General features: G+C 40.1%; 2 protein-coding genes across 3 annotated transcripts; one reads left to right on the forward strand and one right to left on the reverse strand.

The window, feature by feature from the left end:
• Positions 1-684: 684 nt before the first annotated feature.
• On the reverse strand, positions 685-2019 carry atpv0e2 (ATPase H+ transporting V0 subunit e2). Its single transcript, XM_079891315.1, has 4 exons — positions 1825-2019; positions 1641-1688; positions 1302-1401; positions 685-1197 (listed from the first exon to the last, which is right to left on the reverse strand). Exons 1-3 carry the CDS (start codon positions 1926-1928, stop codon positions 1308-1310), a joined length of 246 nt encoding a protein of 81 aa, XP_079747441.1. The 5' UTR covers positions 1929-2019; the 3' UTR covers positions 685-1197; positions 1302-1307.
• Positions 2020-5170: 3151 nt separating this feature from the next.
• LOC307169325 (tripartite motif-containing protein 16-like) lies at positions 5171-23840 on the forward strand. 2 transcript variants are annotated; one of them, XM_079889902.1, is made up of 7 exons: positions 5171-6189; positions 12044-12501; positions 12990-13085; positions 13187-13420; positions 21232-21391; positions 22754-22801; positions 23050-23840. In XM_079889902.1, the coding sequence occupies exons 1-7, from the start codon at positions 6153-6155 to the stop codon at positions 23568-23570; spliced, it is 1554 nt and encodes a 517-aa protein (XP_079746028.1). In that variant the 5' UTR covers positions 5171-6152; the 3' UTR covers positions 23571-23840. The 2 variants fall into 2 exon arrangements, with proteins under 2 accessions (XP_079746028.1, XP_079746027.1); XM_079889901.1 differs by lacking the exon at positions 5171-6189 and having other exon boundaries at positions 11811-12501.
• Positions 23841-24241: the final 401 nt, after the last annotated feature.

The raw sequence follows: 24241 nt of genomic DNA on the forward strand, positions 1-24241 counted from the left end.
TGGCAAAAATATTTAAAGAAAGGCTGAAAAACTGTTCTTAAGCATTAGTAATTATGCATCAGGATTTTGGCATATAGATGTAGATCAACATAAACATTTTTTTATTTAGTTTTTCCTTTATGAAAGCCATAAGTAATGAATTTGATCAAGACTGTAGCCTAATGCATTTGTAGAGTTAATTTTTTTTTTTTTATATATATATATAAAAAAATAATTCTGGCAAAAAAAAAAAAAAGAACAGATCACAATGAACTTTCTGATTCATTCTGTTATCAATGTTAACATATACATATTAATTTACGGTCAAAGTTTGTAGTTATTATTATGGTATGAATACACAGAATATATTTAAAACGCTTTTCAATTCTTCCAAACAGTTCACAACTAATCAACAAAAAACCCAGATGAATCGCATGCTATCAAGGCCGTTTTGCTTGTTTTCTTGCTTGTCTAAGTATTAACATCAAATCCTTTCAAAACGAGTCATAATAGTTTTTAATCAATTCTTATTGTTGTACAGTCCTTGAATTGCAAAAACTTCTGTACGCTTCTTCTGACCTACCCATGCAAACATGACTGATATAAACCTGTGGCCCGACACGCATTCAGAAATCAAACATTCTCTAATCCTGCATACTTCATACACAGCAGGTCACGCCATCATAACAACATCACAGACCTTCAGTCGCTTCAATACTCCGCTTTATTTTCTGAAGAGCTTCCTGGTTTTTCATTAACACGTCTGACACAGCTTCAAAATCTACATCTGATGACAGAACACATCAATAGGACGCCATTCACGTACAAATAAAAAAATAAAAACCATAAATGAAAATTGCAAGTAAAAGTGGATACAGTGTCACATGCAAGTGAGGACAACATAATAAAAATAAGTTAAAGTCACACATTCTTCAACATAAGCCTTACTAAACAAAACGAAAACCATTTACTCATACAGTATAGTCATATTACTCTCTTCTTCACATATCACAATAATATCATTATCATTTTGTACATAGAATGCTTTCAGTAGTATTTTCCACATATTTGATTCATTATGTTGCATTATGTGAAGTAAAACATTGTAACTGTTGTTTAATGTTTTCCCTTGAAGTAGATCCTTCACTGTTTTGTGGGATTATTGATTGTAATAGTTAAGCCAGTTGAGATAAATACTCTGAATCTTCCACGGGACACCTGCAAGACATGAGGATAATAATTAATCAAATCTCAATCATTATAGTATCCTCGTTAATCCAGTTTTCAACAATGAATCTGACATGAGTGCAGGTTTAGCCTACCTCCATCTACTCCCAGAAGTACCGCAGATACCATATGGTCTCATTTTTAAGCTGAGGTCCGAATAGAGGATTTGTTTGGGCCAGTATTGCGATTAACCAGCTGAAATGGGTGCATACGATATTAAACAATCAATATATTATTTCATACATTTTAGTTACAATATCAGCAACAAATGCACTGCAAACAGTGAATTTGTAACGCTGATTTCCTACATTATCATGCATGCATGCATAGAGGGTTAATATTTTAATCCAATTACCAAACATGATTAAATGTCTATTTAACCATGTAAGAATATATTTGACAGTACTTCCAATTATTTTTTACATTATACTCACAATAGATAGCAGCAAACGGCGGTCAGCACCAAACTGGTTATGATGACACTGCAAATATAAAACACAATCAATGTAATAATGCAATAAGGAATAGCACTGCAATAATATTTAAATGAAGCGAGTGGATGCGTGTAAAGATGGATGGATGAATCTCTGTTCGGCCTGTTCCAGCATCATTCCTCACCCTCTGTTCGGTCCTTTCGGGACAAAAAACGGGGCGACAATCCCGACCAGACCCCACAACGTGGTGAAGCAGATCACGGGTAAAGCCAGCGAGTGCGAAACCATTGCGACACTACTGCGTTATTCTGGAGATATTATAGAAATATAACAGTAACCAGTTCAACAACACAGCTCGATTCCGCACTAATCCTCTGGTCACGCCCACCTGTTCCTGATTGGGCCGAGGGTATTCTGAGTCTGTACGCTATTGGTTGAAAGCAGTTGTCACTCAAACCGAATCCTTGCTCACTACCACTACACTGACGTAATAGACCCCATAGGTCATTTAAAATGCTATATATATATATTTCATTTTTTATTGAACAACATCATAGGGAACAATAATATGCATATGGAAAAATACACAAATATCTCCAGTCGTAGCCTATATCTATAATTTTGTGTGCATGGTCTTGTTTTCCGTAAAATTTCAGCTGCAGGATAAACATTATTAATGACTTTAAACTGAATTTTCTTCATTTTAGGATACATTTGCCCATTTAATATAATTACAGTATTTGTTTCTAAATGTTTCATTATCAAAGATTCATCATTATCGTAAAATAATTTACCTTTTGTCCCCAATGTATTCTTTGCCAAACTTCAACTCAGGCAACTTAACAAAAACATTTCAATATGTTAAGAGTGTTTTGTATTAGTTGTTCTAATGAAAGAGGGATTTATCTACACAAACTATTACATTCTTTAAAGGAATATTTTATCACAAACTTCTCCATGAATATATTATATTGAATAAATCAAATTAACTATCAAATTAACAACATATACAGCTTTTTTCTCATACCACTCTTGTTTGAATATCTTCCTATTTATTGTAATGGGTCTATTACTCCACAAGGTGGCGCCATGCGGTGTGAAGTTAACAGGTATTAAGTAAATATACTTTTCCAGTATATCTAAATATCTGCTTGTGGGAAAACGAAAACTTAATAGGCTATTTAGAAATGTCAAAATCACATTTCAGCAAAAAATTCTAATCTGAAGACTAACACACTTTGGTATATGAAAACATATTGAATTATGCTATTTAATCCAATTCAGTTTGAGTACTCAAATCACTGATTCAAATTCAGTGGCTTTCAGACCTCCATTTTTATAATTTATATAATTTTATTCTAATTAAAGATCTGAGATTTTTTAATATTATGAGTTTTATTTAATGTTTTGTTTTGTCTCCTCAATGAGAGTCATCACAAGTCATAATTGAACTTACAAATATTAAGAGAGATCAGAGGCCTGTTGCATGAAGCTAGTTGAACTTGAGTTGACAAATCCATATAAATCTGGTTTAGATCAGTGTCAGCGGTCTCACAACGCTATAAAGTTATCGTGAGAGAGCCAGTACAATTCATTTCTCTTTTGAAGATTATGAAAAAAATTCATGATATTAAACGCATTCACAAGGCAGGAGTAAACACTGCAGCTGCCGCGAAAGTTTGAGAAGGCAGCTGAAAGAAAATATCTGACTATTAATGCAAGTACATCAAACAAATAGGCCTTATAATTTAGTTTCACAAAGAGCTCGAAAGAAGCTCGTATTCTTTGTAAAAGATAAATATATAGGCTATTAAAGCTTGCATTTATATTTATGTTAATTTAAAAGCAAAGTTTACTATTAATTGTAAATTTATATAATTGTTATATGAATTATACATTTTTACAATTCATTTAATATAAATATAATAAATAATTAGCAGCTAAAGATGGGCACATTTGTCTTTCACTCTAAAAAACTGCTTTAATTTGGAGCGAGAGTTAAAGTGTTTGGAAACGGTCCGTGTAACGCTTCACAATTCAGTTTTCAGACCATACAATGCAAATGCAAAAATGAAAAAGTGAAACCAGACATTCTTTTTTCTTGTTTTTCCAGTACATTATCAATGGATATTTGCCTTTTCCCCCCCTTTTTTCAATTTTACTTTTGCTAAATTGTGACTTCAGAAACAAACATTTGAATAAATGAAATCTAACCGATTTTTTATTTTTCCATTTTTTCGTCTTGTAATTTGTGCCGTGGGCGGTACCATTAGCACGGGGGTGTGGCCGTGGACTAACTTAGTCTTTACTATCATTTCATTGATGTAACTGCTTTATTTACACTGCATGCACGTTTGAGGGAAAGTTTAAAAGACGGAACACAGGACAACATTTTTTCACCCGAAGTGCCATAACTTGTATTATTAGGCTAATAGTCTACGTGTACTAAATTATAAGGCAGTCTCGGACCGGCCATCGGGAGCAGCCGGGAAAAGTGAAATCCCGGTGGCCTGGGTATGATTTGGCACATTGCCCTACCTGTTTGTATTGACCTTATAAAAATACTACCAAGCGAAAATATAGAAAAAAAAAAAGTTTATTTTTTTTTGTTAGGTTTTTAGCTCTCGTTTGTAATAGTCTACAATACAATAAAGATGCAGATGTTTTCACTATAACGGGCATTGTTCGTTACCACGGCATCCGCTTGAGCTTCTGTGTGCTTTAGCTCTACACCGCTTCACTATGGAGGTAGATTTGTGTCTTTATTATTCAATCAAAAAAAAGGTTGCTTCAATCAAAAAATATATTTTCAATCAAAAAAACCCGTTTCAATCAAAGAAAAAAAGTGTTTGAATGCAAAAATATATTTGAGACTCAAAAAAATGCATTTGAACACTATTTTTTTTTGCTTGAAAATGTTTTTTTTGATAGAAGTGAAGGTTTTTTTGTTTGAAGCAACTTTTTTGATTGAAGTATTGTTGTTTTGTGTTTGGGCCATATTATGGGTAGGACATTTGTGTCTTTATAATTCAATCAAAAAAGAAGTTGCTTCAAACAAACAAAACATATTTTCAATAAAAAAATCACTTCAATCAAAAAATAAACCTTTTCAATCATAGAAAAAATGTTTTTGAATGCAAAAAAATATTTGAGATTCAAAAAATTGCACTTGAACACTTTTTTTTTGATTGAAAATGTTTTCTTTGATTGAAGTAATCTTTTTTGTGTTTGGACCATGTTATGGGTAGGACATTTGTGTCTTAATTATTCAATCCCAAAAAAGTTGCTTCAATCAAAAAAAAAACATTTTCAATCAAAAAAAAATAATTTCAATCAAAGAAAAAACTGTTTAAATGCAAAAAAAAAAAAAATCATTTGAAGTGTTTTTTTTTTATTGAACTTTCTTTTTTTTTGAATGAAGTGAAAAAAGTTTTGAAGTCGTTTTTTTTTTAAATCATTTTGACACAAACGTACCGCAGTGGGGGCGGGTGCTTCCCCATTGGTCAGACATGCTTGAGTGACAAGTGTCTACACCAACGACGTCTTTCTGACAAGCAAGTCATGGTCGCCACTCGCCAGCGAGCCAGGAAGCAGTGGTGGAGTTGTTGGTAAGTAGATAAAACCGTATTAAAATGATTGGTGTCACGTTATTAGCCTACTCTGTTTGATATTTCGATTAAACATACAGCTTGCTAACTTAGCTCACGTTGACTAATTTGTGTGATGGTGTTAGATATCTGACGCCTCATATTGTCAGGCAGGCTAGCAGGGTGCGCTAACGGCTAATTGAATTGTTTATTTCACTTAAGTAACGTTACAGAGGCTTGCTATGTGCTTGTGCTATATTGTGTTATAATACGTAACGTCATTAGTGGTCAAACAACAGTCCACAGGCCAACTGTTGCCCACAGCGCTGCCTGTTTAGCAGCAACAGGTCATGCAGAGCCTGAGTCTATCTTCTCACACAGCCCACAGGATTACAGCTATTTGACCGTCCCGCTCTCTCTCTCGCTCACGGGTAGTGGTCTCCCCACCATCACAGTCAAATGCTCGCAGACACAGAGGCAGATGCTGTTATTTTGAGAGCGGGGCTTACATATGCCGTCCCGTACGGAAAATAATGTTGCATACCACCGGTAACATGAATATATATTCCGTTGCTCGGTGCGCAAACTAGCTGTGTCAGGCATTATTTATAAGTAGCCTAATGTCCTGCACAACTCCACATGGAAAACTGGCAGTTCAATGAAGTGATGCTTATTGTCTGACATAGTGTACAAGTAGTTACTAGCTTAAAGTATTGTGCCAATAATGATCCTTATTTAAGTTAGCAAGCTGTATGTTTAATCGAAATATCAAACAGAGTAGGCTAATAACGTGACACCAATCATTTTAATACGGTTTTATCTACTTACCAACAACTCCACCACTGCTTCCTGGCTCGCTGGCGAGTGGCGACCATGACTTGCTTGTCAGAAAGACGTCGTTGGTGTAGACACTTGTCACTCAAGCATGTCTGACCAATGGAGAAGCACCCGCCCCCACTGCGGTACGTTTGTGTCAAAATGATTTAAAAAAAAAACGACTTCAAAACTTTTTTCACTTCATTCAAAAAAAAAGAAAGTTCAATAAAAAAAAAACACTTCAAATGATTTTTTTTTTTTTGCATTTAAACAGTTTTTTCTTTGATTGAAATTATTTTTTTTTGATTGAAAATGTTTTTTTTTTGATTGAAGCAACTTTTTTGGGATTGAATAATTAAGACACAAATGTCCTACCCATAACATGGTCCAAACACAAAAAAGATTACTTCAATCAAAGAAAACATTTTCAATCAAAAAAAAAGTGTTCAAGTGCAATTTTTTGAATCTCAAATATTTTTTTGCATTCAAAAACATTTTTTCTATGATTGAAAAGGTTTATTTTTTGATTGAAGTGATTTTTTTATTGAAAATATGTTTTGTTTGTTTGAAGCAACTTCTTTTTTGATTGAATTATAAAGACACAAATGTCCTACCCATAATATGGCCCAAACACAAAACAACAATACTTCAATCAAAAAAGTTGCTTCAAACAAAAAAACCTTCACTTCTATCAAAAAAAACATTTTCAAGCAAAAAAAAATAGTGTTCAAATGCATTTTTTTGAGTCTCAAATATATTTTTGCATTCAAACACTTTTTTTCTTTGATTGAAACGGGTTTTTTTGATTGAAAATATATTTTTTGATTGAAGCAACCTTTTTTTTGATTGAATAATAAAGACACAAATCTACCTCCATACTTCTCGTTCCCGTAAAATGCCATTAAATCTAGCACAGTTGTAGAACTCTAGTCTGTTCATTACAATAGAAGCAGTTCGCCGGGATATGAGCATGAGGCGATATAGGCTATAGCTACTGTGCTGCAAATCAAAAGCAATAATATTTATTTATTTTCAATAAATAAACAGAAATACCTTGCTACGTTTGGCACATTGCCCAGCTTGTTTTTTATTTATTTATTCGAGCACATTAAATTCGCCATTCGATAATGAATCAGCACTATAGACATTAAATATTGTATTAGCCTACAAACGGGGAATATGCTTATTTTTTTCTATATTTTTGCTTAGTAGGCTATAATTTTTATCGTTATTCTAGATTCCCGTGAAGGATCTTGAAAAGCGCTGCTGCTCGCGAGCCACCCCCGTTCTGCTGCACTGAAAATGAACTGTCTGGGATTTCGTGGTTGTGGCTGCCTAGGCTTCTGTACCATGTAAAATGAACAACAACAAGGATATAGCTAGGCCTATATATCAATAAAATAAAGTAAGAATGAATAGGTAAATACAAACAAGGGCAATGTGCCAAATCCAGGCCACCGGGATTTCACTTTTCCCGGCTGCTCACGATGGCCGGTCCGAGACTGCCTAATTTAGCACAGACTATTAATAATAAAAATGATGGCACTTCGGGTGAAAAATGTCGTCCTGTGTTCCGTCTTTTAAACTTCTCCTCAAACGTGCATGCAGTGTAAATAAAGCAGTTACATCAATGAAATGACAGTAAAGTTAGTCCACGGCCACACCCCCGTGCTAATGGTACCGCCCACGGCACAAATTACAAGACGAAAAATGGAAAAATAGAAAATCGGTTAGATTTCATTTATTCGAATGTTTGTTGTGCATCACACTGGTGCATCGAGAAGAAAGGCTTTTTCTGCCTCCCCGATGTCAGCCAAGTTCAACCACAGATGCCACCATCGCCGCCATCGAGCTCACCCGTTCGCGGCGGCTGTTTGTTTGATGGCCCAGAGAGCTAAATCTGCGGTGCGTTCCATAACACTCAACATACACGGGGAAGGGTGGCTGTGAGGGTTCAGGTTGTACGTCTTCTTCATCCTCATCAGCCATCTTCTGCTCTCTCGGGCTGCCAGCAGAGCATTCGTTGCCGGATCAGAGGATGTTAGTGACAACACATCCTCACAAGCTCCCTCTGAGAACCCCATGATTCTACCCTGATGAAAAATAAAAGGCTAAGTATACTTGCAGCCAGACTAATTTAGTATACTTCAAGTGTGTTAATTATTAGTTAACTTGAAGTGTGCTATTTTGAAACAACTTATTTTGTACAAAGTATATTTTAGTTGTAATTAAATTGTAGTAAAGCATAACTTTAAGTGTATTTAGTGTACTTTTGTGTACTAAATTGGAACAACTTCAAGTATATTTAGTATACCTTAAAACAGAAAATAAGCTTTGCAGGGCACACTGCCTCATATAGCAAAACAACAGTTCCGGATTGTAGCACATAAGTCTCTCTCTCATCACAGGTGTGCGGGCCACTTATATCTGTCTCTCCGCCAATCACTAGAATTAGAGACAGATGTTAGTCATCATTCACTTGACCTCCTTTTCACCGCTCGTCTCCGCACTCGTTCCCCCTCTGCAGACTCCGCTTTACTATGCCCCCACCACCCGAATCAGGCCGGGGAGCCATCCGGCATGCAGCCGCCTCTCCCATTTCTACAGAGGAAGTCGGCTACAGCCTGTGAACCACTTTGAACTTAAAAAGACTGTAAAGCTAAATACCAACGGGTGATCCACGCGTTGGTATCCTTCATGTGGTGGAGTCACTAGAGGGGCGCGTGGTCCAATCAGAGAGTGAATTCACAACCCAGGAGGTAATCCTGAATTCACATCCCACCTCCTTTTTGGTCTTGGGACTTGGGCAGGCTACAATCGCAGCAGTCTTGTCAATTTGAGGACGCACCTGTCCATGTCCAAAGTGGAAGCCCAGATACCATACCTCCACAAGCCCAATTGCACACTTCCGCGGGTTCGCCGTGAGTCCAGCCACCCTCAGCGATCTCAGGACATTACATGTGTGTCCCAGGTGCTGTAGATAATGATATTGTCGATGTACAGGGTGGGCCATTTATATGGATACACCGTAATAACATGGGAATGGTTGGTGATATTAAAGTCCTGTTTGTGGCACATTAGTATATGTGAGGGGGCAAACTCCTCAAGATGGGTGGTGACCATGGTGGCCATTTAGAAGTCCACAAACAGGACTTTAATATCACCAACCATTCCCATGTTATTACGGTGTATCCATATAAATGGCCCACCCTGTAGACATCGGGATACGTGGAATGGGGCCAGAGGATTTTGTCCATGAGACACTGAAAGGTTGCGGAAGCCCCGAACAGCCCAAACGGAAGAGTAATAAATGGGGCAGGGGTTAAAACACATCTGCAAAATCTGCTTGCAACTTGGCTAAATCGGTGAGCCGCAGCGGTGAGCGGTGATCTCCCCCCGAGACCAGAGCGAGCGGACTGGGTTTGACAGCTGCTTCTGGCCCGAGATCTTCCTCTGCATGAAACGGCCATGGCTAACTCAACTGACATCACCACATTCCAGTGTGATTGAGATAATAATTTGACATGAATCACCCCTGTCCATTCGTCTTACCTCATAATCAAGATCCCCAACTCGCTGTGTGAGCACAAATGGTCCTTGCCACTCCGCGAGTAACATGGAAATAGAGGTTGGAGGTAATAAAATCACTCTCCTGGTGCAAATTGACACTCTCGCATACCCCTGTTGTACAGCTGACTTTGTCTGTCCTGTGCCTTGAGCAAATTCTCCATAGAGAGAATGTGAGAGAGAGGTCCATGACATACTGAATTTCACTACGCAGTTTGAAGGCCCCTCCTCCCAAGCCCCTCTAATGCCGTCAAGCAACCCACGGGGCTGACGACCATAGAGAAGTTCGAATGGGGAAAACCCAGTGGAGGCTTGTGGAACCTCCCGCATGCTTGAGAGGGGGCTTGAGCCATTTATCCCAATTTTTGTCTTCTTTTTTACGAATTTGCGAACCATGGACATCAAAGTGTGATTAAATCGTTCCACCAAGCCTTCTGTTTTTGGGTGACTGGTGGGAATCGATTTAATGCCCAAAAGTTTGTATAATTCGCTTAATGTACGTGACATAAACACCATGCCCTGATCAGTGAGAATCTCTTTGGGGATTCCCACTCGGGAGATAATGCTAAATAGTGCGTCCACCACACTTTTGGCAGAAATTGTGCGTAACGGCAGTGCTTCCAGATATCGTGCTGCATAATCCACTAGAACTAATGCAAAGTGAAATCTGCGTGCTGAATGTTCTAATGGCCTGATTAGGTCCATACCAATTTTCTTGAAGGGCACAATGTGCTCTTGAAATGTCAGGAGGATTACTTCATGTAATCACAGACGGACTCGATGATGGTGAGATCAGATCATCCTGGCTGTTGTCAGATTCCTTGTGCATATAGAAATCTCACTGGATTATTACAATTAATGCCAAAAATAATGTTTGGAAATGTAAACTGATATTTCCTACTGATACACTACAGCAAAAGATATAAATAACTGACTTAAATTTTTTTTTGGGGGGGGGGGGGTAACATGCCTAACTTTTGCACAGTTCTGTATATATATACTGTATATATATATATATTAGGGCTGGGCAAGTTAACGCGTTATTATCGCGTTAACGCATTTATTAATTAACGTCGACAATTTTTTTATCGCACGTTAACGCAGTTTTTTTATTATTATTTTGAAAGTCCGTTGCTCAGTTTAGCGGGGATGCTCTGCCATGTGTAATCCCTCCTGTTGATGTCCTGATAACTATTTAGATTCAGGAAACTCACAAACAGCGAGGATCAGTCTCTCTTCAGTCTCGCGTCATTTACAAAAAGTTCAAGACAATTCAACTTCGGCAGCGGGCGGGCGTGTGCGCACAACCGTGACAGTTTCACGTGAACGCACCCGCTTGTCCCAGCGCCTTGTGCTCGACCACTTCACCTCACTCTACCAAACGCGAATAGAGCGTCTGGCGCAAGTGATTTCAATGTTAAAGTCAATGCAAAGACGCGTTTATGCGCGTCTAGAGGTCCTGCTATGCGCGCGCGCGTCAAGTTCGCGTCAAACCTTTGCTTTTTACGCGCGTCAATTTCGCTCTGGACGTGCGAATGGATTCAAAATCTTCAACGGTAGACGTGAATTTGACGCGCTATTCACGTTTGGTGTGAACTGTGAACGCAGGAACAGGGAAACTTGCTACTGAACACAGACTGCTTCTGCTGCTCCCTGATGAAAGATACTGTTGATACCTGTTCAGAAAAAAGAAAAAAAAGAAAAAGAAAACAGGACTCTGATGGTAACTTGTTTAACAAGCTAAAAAGGTAATGCCTTGGCAGTGGCAAATAGCTTTGGTTTAATATTTGATTTGATTACATTAGTGTTTAAGTTGAGATTTACAAGAAATATTTTATTGCTACTGTGTAAAGGGAATACTGCTGGTAAAAAGCACATTAGGCTATTTATTTAAAGTTTTTGCAAACCACATGTTATTGCACTTTTGTGTATATAGCAGTACATTTAGATCTGCTATACACTATACTTTAGAATTCATTATAAAATTTTGCTCGTAACAATGCGATTAATCGCGATTAATCGCAAGAAAATCATGCGATTAATCGCGATTAAAATTTTTAATCGTTGCCCAGCACTAATATATATATATATATATATATATATATATATATATATATATATATATATATATATAAGAGTGCACTTTAATGCAGCCTAGGAAATTGACTCTCCTTGACCAGGAACGAGGAAGCTTCTTTAAGACACACCTGTTTTACACATGTCAATCAAACACAGAAGCAGGAAATTATTTCAAATCCTCAGTTTAGGGAAACGTTCAACTGTTGTGTGTTTGTGTCTCTCTATATTTATGCAGTAAAATGGCAGAGGCCATATTTTCTCAGGATAAGTTCATGTGTCCAGTGTGCCTGGATCTTCTGAAGGATCCAGTGATCATCAACTGTGGACACAGTTACTGTAATATCTGTATTACAGGCTGCTGGGATCAGGAGGATGAGAAGAGAGTCTACAGCTGCCCTCAGTGCAGACAGACCTTCAGTCCAAGACCTACTTTGGGCAAAAACACCATTCTGGCTGAACTGGTGGAGAAACTGAAGAAGACTAAACTTCCTGCTGACTGTTACGCTGGAGCCGGAGATGTGGAGTGTGACGTCTGTACTGGAAGAAAATACAAAGCCATCAAGTCTTGTCTGGTGTGTCAGGAATCTTACTGTCAAACTCATTTTGACCCTCATGAGGAATATCACTCACGTAAGCCACACAAAGTGATTGATGCCACTGGACGACTGCAGGACATGATCTGCCGTAAACATGATAAAGAGCTAGAAATGTACTGTATCACTGATCAACAATGCATTTGTGTTCTATGTAAGGAATATGAACATAAAAAACACAAAACTGTATCAGCTGCAGCACAGAGGACTGAGAAACAGGTATGAATTTAAAGAGATTGTTCTAGCAAAATTCTGTCTTCATTTACTCACTGCCAAGTCGTTCTAAACCAGTTTGACATACTTCCATGGAATGTAAAATATGACATCAGGAACGTCTCATCTATTCTTAGTCTGAACGTTACTGAATGGGGTACAAGCATTTCAAGCTCCAAAAAGGAGACAAAGGAAGTGTAAAATTAATCTAAACTTCAGGGATTAAAAAAATTAATAAGTGTGCTTAATTGTATTGAATGTGTAGTTTGGGTGACATTTACCTATAAAACTAATTAAATAATGCTGACTCTTTGTTTTTATAATAATTCATAATCTTTTAAGGAAACTATAAATCTATGGATTAAAGCTACAGTATAAACTTACCACGCCAGATCTTTATCCACTTCACCAATTCTGTATTAATGTAACTTTTAAATTATGGTTTTGTGATAGAAGTTTTATGTGACATTTCCTGTTGTTGGTTTGTCCTTTAGACTCAGCTGAAGGAGACTCAGATAAAGCTCCGTCAGAGAATCCAGCAGAGAGAGAAAGATCTTCAGCAGATGAGAGAGGCTGTGGCGTCTCATAAGGTGAGTCTGGAGAAGAAGAGTAGTTTGTGAAGCCTCAGTTAGGACTCTCCTCCTACAATCCCACTGAACTCACTGAGTGATTGTGATGTGTGTTCGGACAGCACTCTGCACAGACAGCAGTGGAGGACAGTGAGAGGATCTATACTGAGCTCATCCGCTCCATTGAGAGAAGCCGCTCTGAGGCGACGCAGTGGATCAGAGATCAGGAAAAGGATGCAGTGAGTCGAGCTGAAGGACGACTGGAGCGACTGGAGGAGGAGATCAATGATCTGAAGAGGAGAGACGCTGAGCTGGAGCAGCTTTCACACACACAGGATGACATTCATTTCCTTCAGGTAACAGAGATCTAGAAGAACAGGATCATAGAATTTAAAGATGTAATTAAATCCTTCTTAAGTGGCTGAAAAACACTCTAAAGTTCAGCTACTTACATTTAATGTAAATTGAAACTATAATACACTCAGGTAATTGCAAATAACATTCAATTAAGTGTCGGAAAACGTCTTGGGTTACGACTGTAATCCTCGTTCCCTGAGAAGCATGATAACGTCTGAAGTATGTATGGAACTAGTCCAATCTTGATTGGTGTTGCGTCATGACGTCACATGTGACGGCACATGTGTCCCTATAAAGGGACACCGGCTCATAACAGTGTCAGCTTCTGATAGGTCGAAGCAAGAAACGTTCCCTTTCGCGGGAACTCGTGCTGCTTCGAAAGAGGACACTTTGGGGAACGAAATACCCACTGCACCACACTGACTAGCGCCTGTCCTAGTGTGAAGCAAGTTTGGCACAAACTTGAGAACCCAGTGTGCAGGACAGATCCAGGCTGAATATAAAAGTGTGTGGGGAGGCCCAGCCAGCAGCATTGCAGACTTCTTGAAGGGAGACCCCTGATAGCAGTGCTTTAGAGGATGCCATCCCTCTAGTTGAGTGGGCTCTAATCAGAAGAAGCTGAAGCCTCCACAATCCACCTGCTAATGGTCTATTTAGAGGCAGGGGAACCCTTCTTTGGTGAACCAAAACACACAAGCAGCTGGTAAATGTAAATGTAGCTTCTCTTGATCAGCCGACACATGTGGTGGAGGATGAAAAGCCTGCAGGATCACAGACCGTACCACACTCAATGGCACCTTGGGCAAATAGCCAGGCCAGGTGGAGAATGGTGCCGGGGGATAACCCTTCGAGAACCACTGCCAGGTCCCAAAGAGGAACCCTGGCTTGGATGACAGGCCTCATCATCTGAGCACCATGAAGGAAACAAACGATTAGTTGGTGCCTCCCCATGGGGCCCTCACTTAACAGCATGTGGAAGGCAGCTATGATCGCCACATAGACTTAAGTGTGGAGAGAGCCCATCAAAGAAACGACCGCGGAGGAACTCCAGCACTGAAGCCACTGGGTAGTTAACTGGGTCCAGCTGATGTTCTCTGCACCATAAAGTGAACACATTCCACTTTAAAGCATAAAGTTTCCTCTTGGAAGGAGCTCTAGAGTTCAAGGTGGACTCAACAACCTCGGATGAGAGACCAGCACTTATGATTTAGTGGAGGCATCCACTTCCATGATGAAGGGTTTCTTGGGGTCTGGATGGATGAGGAGCGGTGCACTGGTGAATTTCTCCTTTAGATGTTGAAAGGCTTCGTTGGCAGATGGTGACCAGGACAGAGACTTGGGCTTGTTTCTCAGCAGACTGGTGAGAGGATTGGTGATGAAGCTGTAGCCATGGATGAACCTTCGGTAGAAATTGGCGAAGCCAAGGAAACACTGGAGCTCTTTGATGGTGGATGGTGTGGGCCAGTTCTTGATGGTTTCCACCTTCCCTTCGTCTATCTGGATACCCGTGTCACTTATGTGGTAACTAAGGAACTGCACTGAGGGTTGGTGGAAGGAGCATTTCTCAACCTTGTGAAACAGGTGGAATTCCCTCAGGCATTTAAGGACCTCCGCAACGTGATGGCGATGGTCGGCCATGCTCTGGGAGTAGATGAGGATGTCATCTATGTAGACAAGAACAAAGCAATTGAGATACTCCCGGAGCACCTCATGCATGAAATCCTGGAATACGGAGGGGGAGTTTACCAGACCATACGGCATGACGAGGTACTCCTAGTGTCCAGTAGGGGTCACAAAGGCGGTCTTCAACTTGTCCCTCTCACGTACCTGGATGAGTTTATATGTGCTGCGGAGTTCCAACTTGGTGAACACCTTGGCTCCACGGAGGTGTTCTAGTGCAGCTGGGACGAGGGGAAGAGGATAGAGGAATTTGCTGGTGATCTTGTTCAGGGAGCGGTAATCAATACAAGGCTGCAAGCCTCCATCCTTTTTTGCCACGAAGAAGAAACTCAAAGTAGCAGGGGACATAGAAGGCTGGATGTAGCCTTGTTGGAAGGGCTCTTCTACATACTCCTCCAAGGCCTTCTGTTCGGGGAGTGATAAAGGATAAATGTTACCGTGGGGCACTGGCTCACCCGGCATCAGATCGATGGCGCAATCCCATGGCTGATGTGGAGGCAGCAAAGAGGCTCTTTTAGGGCAGAATGTGTCACTGAAGGGGGCGTAGCAGGTTGGGATGTCGACTGACTGCTTATCGACGGGACTCTCAATGGATGTGGAGTTCACCTCGGCCGGAGCTGGAGCAGGACGAGGGATCAGAGGGAAGCAGTCAGGAGAGCATTTCCTGCTCTACTTCAGGACTTCGCTGGTTCTCCAGGAGATGATGGGATCATGCTGCACTAGTCACAGACACCCTAGGATCACCTCAGCAGTGGAATTCTCCAGAACCAGGAGATGGATGGTTTCTACATGGAGTTGACCGACCCGTAGTTCGATGGAACCGGCGCTGTAGCGAACATATTTGCGGCACAGTGGTCGTCCAGTCACCAACTGGACCTGGTAGATTGTCTGGGTAGCGGTCGTCGGGCTGTGGAGTTAGTGGCAGAGGTTTCCGGAGATGAAGGTTTTTAATTTGTAATGGGATTCTTCAGTACACTCACCATAGGACGGGGAAGACGAATTGGGCATTCGGAGAGATTATGCCCCCCAGCACCGCAGTACAGTCAAAGCCTCTGGGTCAGCCACCTCTGCCACTCCGTAAACGGTAGCCGATTTGAGTCGATCTGCATAGGTTCATTACCTGGTTCTGGAGTGCTGAGGTGCTCTTGCTGGCGAAAGAAGAAGGACGGTGCTTGACCCTGGTGCTCTTCGAGACACAACTGCATACGATTGGTGACGCGGGTAGATGATTGGATTAAGCATTCAAGTCTGATGGAGTCATCGTATGCAGCGAGATGCAACCGCACTCGGGGATCTAATCCCTGCTGGTATATGGTGAGGAGCGAGCGCTCATTCCAACCGCTGGCGGCTGTGAGGGTTCTAAACTTCAGTGAATAATAATGAATTGACATTTTCCCTTGACGGAGATGATAAAGCTGCTCACCCACTGAAAAATCTCCCACAGGCTTGCTGAAGACGCACAGAGGGCGTAACCTCAGGCCCCCCTGACGATTCATATAGGCAGGGGTGCAAACACATGTATGGTCAAAAAAGAGAGCGGTAATCGAAACCCTCGTCCCGCGGCAAATATCCAGATACTACATTGCCACCATCCCCAACCCACCCCTATAGGCACATAGAGTCAAATGAAATTTAGAAAAACTATCTTGCACTTCTTCTTGCTTTACTGCTACTTCCTGAAAACAATTTCACCTGATGATTTGAATAGCTCTTTTTGTAAAGAATTAATAATTCTAGGATGATTGGGGTAATTGTGTAGGGTAGGCCTAGTGCATCTGCATAGAAACTAATAAACATAATACAAATATAAATACAATAAAACACAAATACACGAGAAATAAAGCAGTGCTTTATGTTTTTCAGGTAAATTAACTGTATTAAGTATTAATACAGTTTATCTTTTGACAAAACGTGATTTTTCCCTTTCTCTTTTGTTGTTTGATTAACTTTGGTGACACAAACAGCTGCAGGTATATTGGGTGCTGTCCCTTTAAGACGAATGCACGTATCTAATACCGGCAATGACACGCATCCGTTTTATTTTGACTGCGTTTACGGGGAAACTCGTTGAGACGGTCACTGGCTTATTTTTTCGTGCACATGTCTGTTCAAACACAAATAGATAAGGGACCGTTCGGTATTTATGGAAGGGGCCACCGGAGGAAAATAGGGGAGGGTCATGTCTTTTTATTCTTTGTTGAGGGGAGGGTCATCCAACTTTTTTTAGTCTAGGGGGAGGGTCACCCAACTTTTATATTCATTAAAACAGCAACATTTCAAAGTGGCTTGTTTGGTGCTATTTTTTTCCATTTAGCTCCATGTTGATCTCGCGTTATCAGCCCCCCTTCGATATCAGATGGGTCTGACCCAACAAAAATCCAGTTTGGCGCTGTTTGACAGTGTGCGCTTCAGTTCGCGCTTAGAAAAAGTGCATCATGTCAGAACAGAATGCCAAAGAAATGTTTACCCGGCAAAGCTTTAAAGCACGAGCAAATAATGAACTTTTGTTAAGTGCACAGTGTCCTGTGAGTGTAACTCTACCGCTGCATTAACATGTGATGTGAACGTACGTCGAGTTTAACAGTATTGGGACTGAGGCGCCAGAACTGCAGCTGATAGAATGTGCGCTGTAGGGCGATACTGCATATTTTAGTTTCCATTCTTATTTTGTTTCCACGATGTGTAAGATGTAGGGCTACCACCAGCCGCGGCGCTACCATTGGGCCCGGGTGGGCATTTAGGTCCGGGCCCACCCATTTTCTATAGCCTATGGTTTTGTACGTTTCTTCATTCGGATCTATTTGCGATGATCGATCCAAATTCTAAACAAACAGTTTACATGCTTTGTCCTTGTTACATTATTCATTAAAATAATAATTAATAAATGCACGCATAATTATCAGTGAACTTGATAAATGCTGGAGATATGTTTTACATGCATGCACAAACAAATGCCTTTCAACTTGTGTGTGCAAAATTCAGAATAAAATGAATGTGCATGCGTTTTATATTTAATATGAGGGAAATACACATGTGACGTGACACAAAAAAATCTTTAACTTTTAGGTGGCAAAATATTTTTTAGTAATTCTATAAATTACACTGTGCAAACCAGGATATATATACCCACCGGATGAATAAAGATCGGCCTCCACAGAAAATTAAATTTTATATTATTTTTATTTTATTTTTCGTGTTTGCATTTATGTAAAAACGGACGTGATCAGTTCTCCATTACGCACGGACATGACTGCTCTGAAGCGACTTTAAAAATTGCACAGAGACCTCAAACAGAAAGTACAAAGCCTTTCTTTAAAGTGAATTTCGTTTTTTTATTAATTTTATCTTAATTTTAATCAATGTTTCATCTGGATTTAATAAATAAGAAGTAGTCTAAATATAGTAGAAAATAGATAATCATGACACGGAGGCGCGGGCGAGTGAACTGGACTCTTGTCTCATAAATGAACCGAAACTCAGCGTAAGGTATGCTACTTGCCTCATAGACCTGAGAAATATATAGAAAGCTTGAAATGTCTACTTTTAAACATGCAGAACAATTCAAAACGAAGGAAAACAGACTGCTTTCTCCTTATGAAATCTCTCTGGCGCGTTCTGAGAAGATCGCGACGCATCGTCAACTTCATCTTTGCAGTCGACACAGAAAACACTTGTTTATTAAAAACAATTAAAATGTCTAGCAATATATGACATTATAATAATCATTACTTTTGCCGGTTCTTTGTGACAGCTTTTAGATGCTTTATTGGCAGCGCCACCCACATGTAGAACGAGTCACACCGCATCAGCACCAAAAACATGATTTTTTTTTCAAATCTAAAATAAAAAATCGTGATACGAACCGAATCGTAGGTTTGGTCTATCGTTACAGCCAGATGAGAAAGCAAGAGTTTATGGTTTAAAAAACAAACAAACAATGGCTATCTGAACATCTTTGCCAAGCGCAAACCAGTACAGAACAATAAATTATCGGGGAGGGTCATGCCTTTTTTCACAATCATTTTGGAGGGTCATAGAAAAATGTATTGCTGGCGAAGGGAGGGTCATGTCTTTTTTGACAACAGATCTCAAAACTCCTCCGGTGGCCCCTTAAATAAATAACGAACAGTCCCTAAGAAAGAAAAGGGAATTCGGTGTTCACGAACTTCACGTGCTGTCTGCGACTGCGTGGCTCTGTGCGCCGACAGACCATCTACATTTGGATGTTAAACATAATATATATAGCCTGATACAGCAAAGACAACGTCGGCAGAATTGACGGCAAAATAGGCTACAGAATATTTCGTTCTGTAGGCCTATTGACAGGGGCAATATTTGAAAATCGATAATTAGGCCTATTTTTTAAATTACAATTATATATGCATTTGTCAAAACCGAGAGACTTTCAAGCATCAAAATATAATTATTAATATGTATTTGCGCCTTCTATTTTGTCTGAAAACTTCCAACACTCTTGCGTGTTGCGTGAAAAATAGGCGTCGGTTGCGGTTCTATTTCTAGCACGCGGTTTCGGCGCGGCTCGAGAAGTGTGTGTGTCACGCAGGCATTGTGCTCTAACACAAGCTCTAACCAGTTAACATGAGAGCCGACATAAAAACGGACACTCCACGCCACGCAGAGAGAAATGTGATGCAGTGGCAGATCCAGAGAGTGAGACAGAAACACTAGTGGTTCACGCTTGCGCACATACTGCTGGTTTGGCGCGCAGTGTTCTGATTCGCTTATTTCCTATTTACTTGTTGGTGGACGCAATCCAGAATATAATCAGACCCTCTCAAACAACCCCCCCCCCCCCCCCCCCTTAAAAAAAAACTCTTCGGATCTGCACGATTCACACAAGTCACCCAAACTGACGTGAAAAAAGCGGGGGGCGCCGAAAAGCGCGCTGTTTGCACCCCTGTATAGGAGACTACATTTACATTAACATGTATTCATTTAGCAGACACTTTTATCCAAAGTGACTTACAAATGAGAACAATAGAAGCAGTTCAACTTACAATAGGACAATAAAATGCAAGTGCTATGACCCTTCCCAGTTTAATCTAACGCAGAACATGTACTTTAAAAATAAAATCAATATAGAATAGAAAGTGTTAGTATTAATGGATCAAGTGTTGCCGAAAAAGATCCGTCTTCAGCCGTTTCTTGAAAATGGCTAAAGACTCAGCAGCCCGAGTTGAGTTTGGCAGGTCATTACATTACAGAGTTTGGCAGGATTTTGTGCCTCTTTGAGATGGCACCACAAGACGACGTTCACTTGCAGAGCGCAAGTTTCTGGATGGCACATAAGTCTGAAGTAATGAGTTTAGGTAAAAGGGAGCAGAGCCAGTGGTTGTTCTGTTGGCAAACGTCAGTGACTTGAATTTGATGCGAGCGGCAACTGGCAACCAGTGCAATTTTGTGAGGAGAGGAGGCCTGATCCTCCTGATGTTGTATAAGGCAAATCTGCAGGACCGGGCAATTCTAGCAATGTGGTCTGTGAAGTTCAATTGATCATTAATCACAACTCCAAGGTTCCTGGCTGACTTTGATGGAGTTATGGATGACGAACCTAGCTGAATGGAGAAGTTGTGGTGTAGTGTTGGGTTGGCAGGGACCACAAGCAGCTCTGTCTTCGCAAGGTTTAGTTGAAGATAGTGGTCCTTTATCCAGCCAGAAATGTCTATCAGACAGGCTGAGACCACCGACGTATTGTCTGTTCATACTAGAACATGATGGCCTCTGAGGTCCGGAAGGAAATGTCTCAGAGCTAGAAACACTGCTAACATCTCCAGGCAACTGATGTGCCATGAGAGATGATGGTCCTTTCATAGACCTCTGGTGTAGCGGCCGAAAGGGAACATTACATTCAATCTGCACTTGAGTATAACTTTTTAATTATATTATTTCCATAATAAGTATATTTTAAAAGTGTGCCAAAGTGTACTGGCAAACACTATGTTTGCCACATAATGAATAATATAAGAAAGTCTCTGATTGTGTGAAAGTGCTGGATTGAGCTGAATTACTGAAGATAAATCAAGTCAACAAGAGCTGCACAGATCTGATAGTAGTGCAGGTTATTGAGTGAAGTGTGAAGCTGATGAGTTTTGATTTCTGTTTTCTGTAGAGTTTCCAGTCTCTCTCAGCACCTCCTGAATCTACAGATGTAAATGATGTTCCCTTCAGTTCTCTCTCTTCTTTTGAAGGCGTGAGAGAATCTGTCCATCAGCTGAAAGTCAAACTGGAGGATTTCTGCAAAGAGGAGCTCAAGAAGATCTCTGACAGAGGTAAAGTCCTGGGCCTCGTTTATAAACACGTGCGTAGAATGATCCTGAATGTGAATGTTCAACAATTTCAGGAATGCTTCTACAATTTATAAAACATCTATACGGACAAAAAATGTTTGCAAATGCATACCACTTTATAAATCACAGTTCACCTAAAATGCAAATGGAATGTGAACAAGCATTCATTTTCACCTACAGAACGGTCACAAAAATCCCTTGATGGTTCAGAGGTTAGGCACTCATCATCATGGACAAGTATACACTATATTGCCAAAAGTATTGGGACACCCCTCCAAATCATTGATTTCAGGTGTTCCAATCTCATCCATGGCTACAATTGTATAAAATCAAGCACTAGGCATGCAGACTGCTTCTACAAACATTTGTGAAAGAATGGGTCGCTCTAAGAAGCTCCGTGAATTCAAGCTTGGTACCATGATAGACTGCCACCTGTGCAATAAGTCCATTCGTGAAATTTCCTCCTGTTCTCTGGAGTGACGAATCACGCTTCTTTGTCTGGCAATCCGATGGACCAGTCTGGGTTTGGCAGTTGCCAGGAGAATGGTACTTGCCTGATTGCACTGTGCCAAGTGTAAAATTTGGTGGAGGGGGGATTATGGTGTGGGGTTGTTTTTCAGGGGTTGGGCATGGACCCTTAGTTCCAGTGAAAGGAACTCTTAATGCTTCAGCATACCAAGATATTTTGGACAATTTCATGCTCCCAACTTTGTGGGAACAGTTTGGGGATGTTCCCTTCCTGCTACAACATGACTGCACCAGTGCACAAGGCAAGGTCCATAAAGACATGGATGAGCGAGTTTGGTGTGGAGGAACTTGACTGGCCTGCAAAGACTCCTGACCTCAACCTGATAGAACACCTTTGGGGTGAATTAGAGAGGAGACTGCGATCCAGGCCTTTTCGTCCAACATCAGTGCCTGACCTCACAAATGTGCTTCTAGAAGAATGGTCAAAAATTCCCATAAACACACTCCTAAACCTTGTGGAAAGCCTTCCCAAAATAGTTGAAGCTGTTATAGCTGCAAAGAGTGGGCCAACTCTATATGAAACCCTACGGATTAAGAATGGGATGTCATTAAAGTTCATGTGCATGTTAAGGCAGACATTTCAAAACTTTTGGCAATATGGTGTATTTATTGATGTAGGATGGAATCCATGGAATTTGGGATCAAATCCAATATATGTGTTTTATAAATGAGGCCCTTGGAGATTCATTTGCTCTCAGAAATGAGTCCAACATCATCTAATATCATGAAAAACATCACATTAGAAATGTCTTAGAAATTGATTAACTTTATCTTCACATTTTTCTTCACACTGTTCATGTCTGTTTATTTCCACAGTCACATTCACCAACATTAATCCCAAAACCAGGAACGACTTCCTACAATGTAAGTGACTAAGAAAACTAGCAGAAAAACTCACTGAGTGTGTTCATGTTCTTCCTGTAGAAGCTGAAAGAAATCATGATTTATGAGTTTAATAATTGATCATGTAAATAATGATGGGCACAGGATATCTGGTCAGATGTACTGAGACACTGCTGATACACTGAACATTTAGTCATGAAGAGTTCAGCTACATTAAAAGATCAGACAGATTCATAATTCCTGATTCTGATGTGTTTTCTCTCCATCAGATTCCCATCAGCTCACTTTGGATCTGAACACAGTGAATAAACGCCTCAGTCTGTCTGAGAGGAACAGTGTGATTACTAACACTGACATAGAGCAGCCGTATCCTGATCATCCCGACAGATTTGATGGATATCTGCAGGTGTTGTGTAGAGAGAGTGTGAGCGGACGCTGTTACTGGGAGATTGAGTGGAGTGGGAATAATGGTGTGTATATATCAGTGTCATATAAGAGCATCAGCAGGAAGGGACGGGGCATTGAGTGTGTGTTTGGAGGGAATGATCAGTCCTGGAGTTTGTACTGCACTCCCTCCAGTTACTCATTCAGACACAATAAGAAAGCAACTGATCTTCCTGCAGTGTCCATCAGCCGTAGAATAGGAGTGTTTGTGGATCACAGTGCAGGAACTCTCTCCTTCTACAGTGTCTCTGACACAATGAGCCTCATCCACACAGTCCAGACCACATTCACTCAGCCACTCTATCCTGGGTTTTATGTTTATAAATCATCAGTGAAACTGTGTTGATGTATCAGAATAGACCGTAGAGAGATTTTACCTGTAATACTTTGAGCTGCTTGATAAATATTGCTTAATTATTACAGCTGAATTTCTGTCACTGAAATAATGTCAGAATAAACGTGTAATAAATCCTCATATAGACAGTAAGATAAGTTTGTGTCTGTGTGTGTGAGATTGTCCATTTCATGTTTCACATCAGCTGTATATTTATTGGTGTTTTTAACAGTGTACAGAATAATTGCTATATATAAATTAAACAATCCGCTGATTCAGATTATTCCAGTTATGCCATTTAATATTCATTCACCTGATCAAATAAGAGAAATGTTGATTTTTCTACCTCAAAATTATTTTTTTGTCCAAAGACTTTAATTGTGTACTGTCACCTTACAGATGCACATGAGGATGAGAACAGAACAATAAAAGTGCAATAATGCTTTCAGTTTACAAACTACAAACCCAGACTGACAACATTCCAGAACTGAATAAAACCATTTATGGTGTCCTGTTATTCAGTGCAATACGTACTGAAACCACTAGGGGGAAGTAGGTATTAAGAGGGGAATATGAATATGAATAGGAGAGTAGAAAAGAAGAATGATGAGCACGAGTTGCATGTGTGTTAAGTTAGTAATAAAGTAAATATGTAATTAACATTGTCTGTTATAATTGTTTAT

Source organism: Squalius cephalus (genome assembly GCF_949319135.1).
Source record: "Squalius cephalus genome assembly, chromosome: 13".
Taxonomy (NCBI): domain Eukaryota; kingdom Metazoa; phylum Chordata; class Actinopteri; order Cypriniformes; family Leuciscidae; genus Squalius; species Squalius cephalus.

Excerpts from the sequence above, each read along its gene's own strand:
- atpv0e2 (XM_079891315.1), bottom strand. The coding sequence starts at position 1,928 with ATGGTTTCGCACTCGCTGGCTTTACCCGTGATCTGCTTCACCACGTTG. Across the intron at positions 1,689-1,824 it reads CCGAAAGGACCGAACAGAGG|TGTCATCATAACCAGTTTGG; the intron begins GTGAGGAATGAT and ends TTATATTTGCAG. Across the intron at positions 1,402-1,640 it reads GCCGTTTGCTGCTATCTATT|CTGGTTAATCGCAATACTGG; the intron begins GTGAGTATAATG and ends CACCCATTTCAG.
- LOC307169325 (XM_079889901.1), top strand. The coding sequence starts at position 11,929 with ATGGCAGAGGCCATATTTTCTCAGGATAAGTTCATGTGTCCAGTGTGC. Across the intron at positions 21,392-22,753 it reads CAAGAAGATCTCTGACAGAG|TCACATTCACCAACATTAAT; the intron begins GTAAAGTCCTGG and ends TTATTTCCACAG. Across the intron at positions 22,802-23,049 it reads CAGGAACGACTTCCTACAAT|ATTCCCATCAGCTCACTTTG; the intron begins GTAAGTGACTAA and ends TCTCTCCATCAG.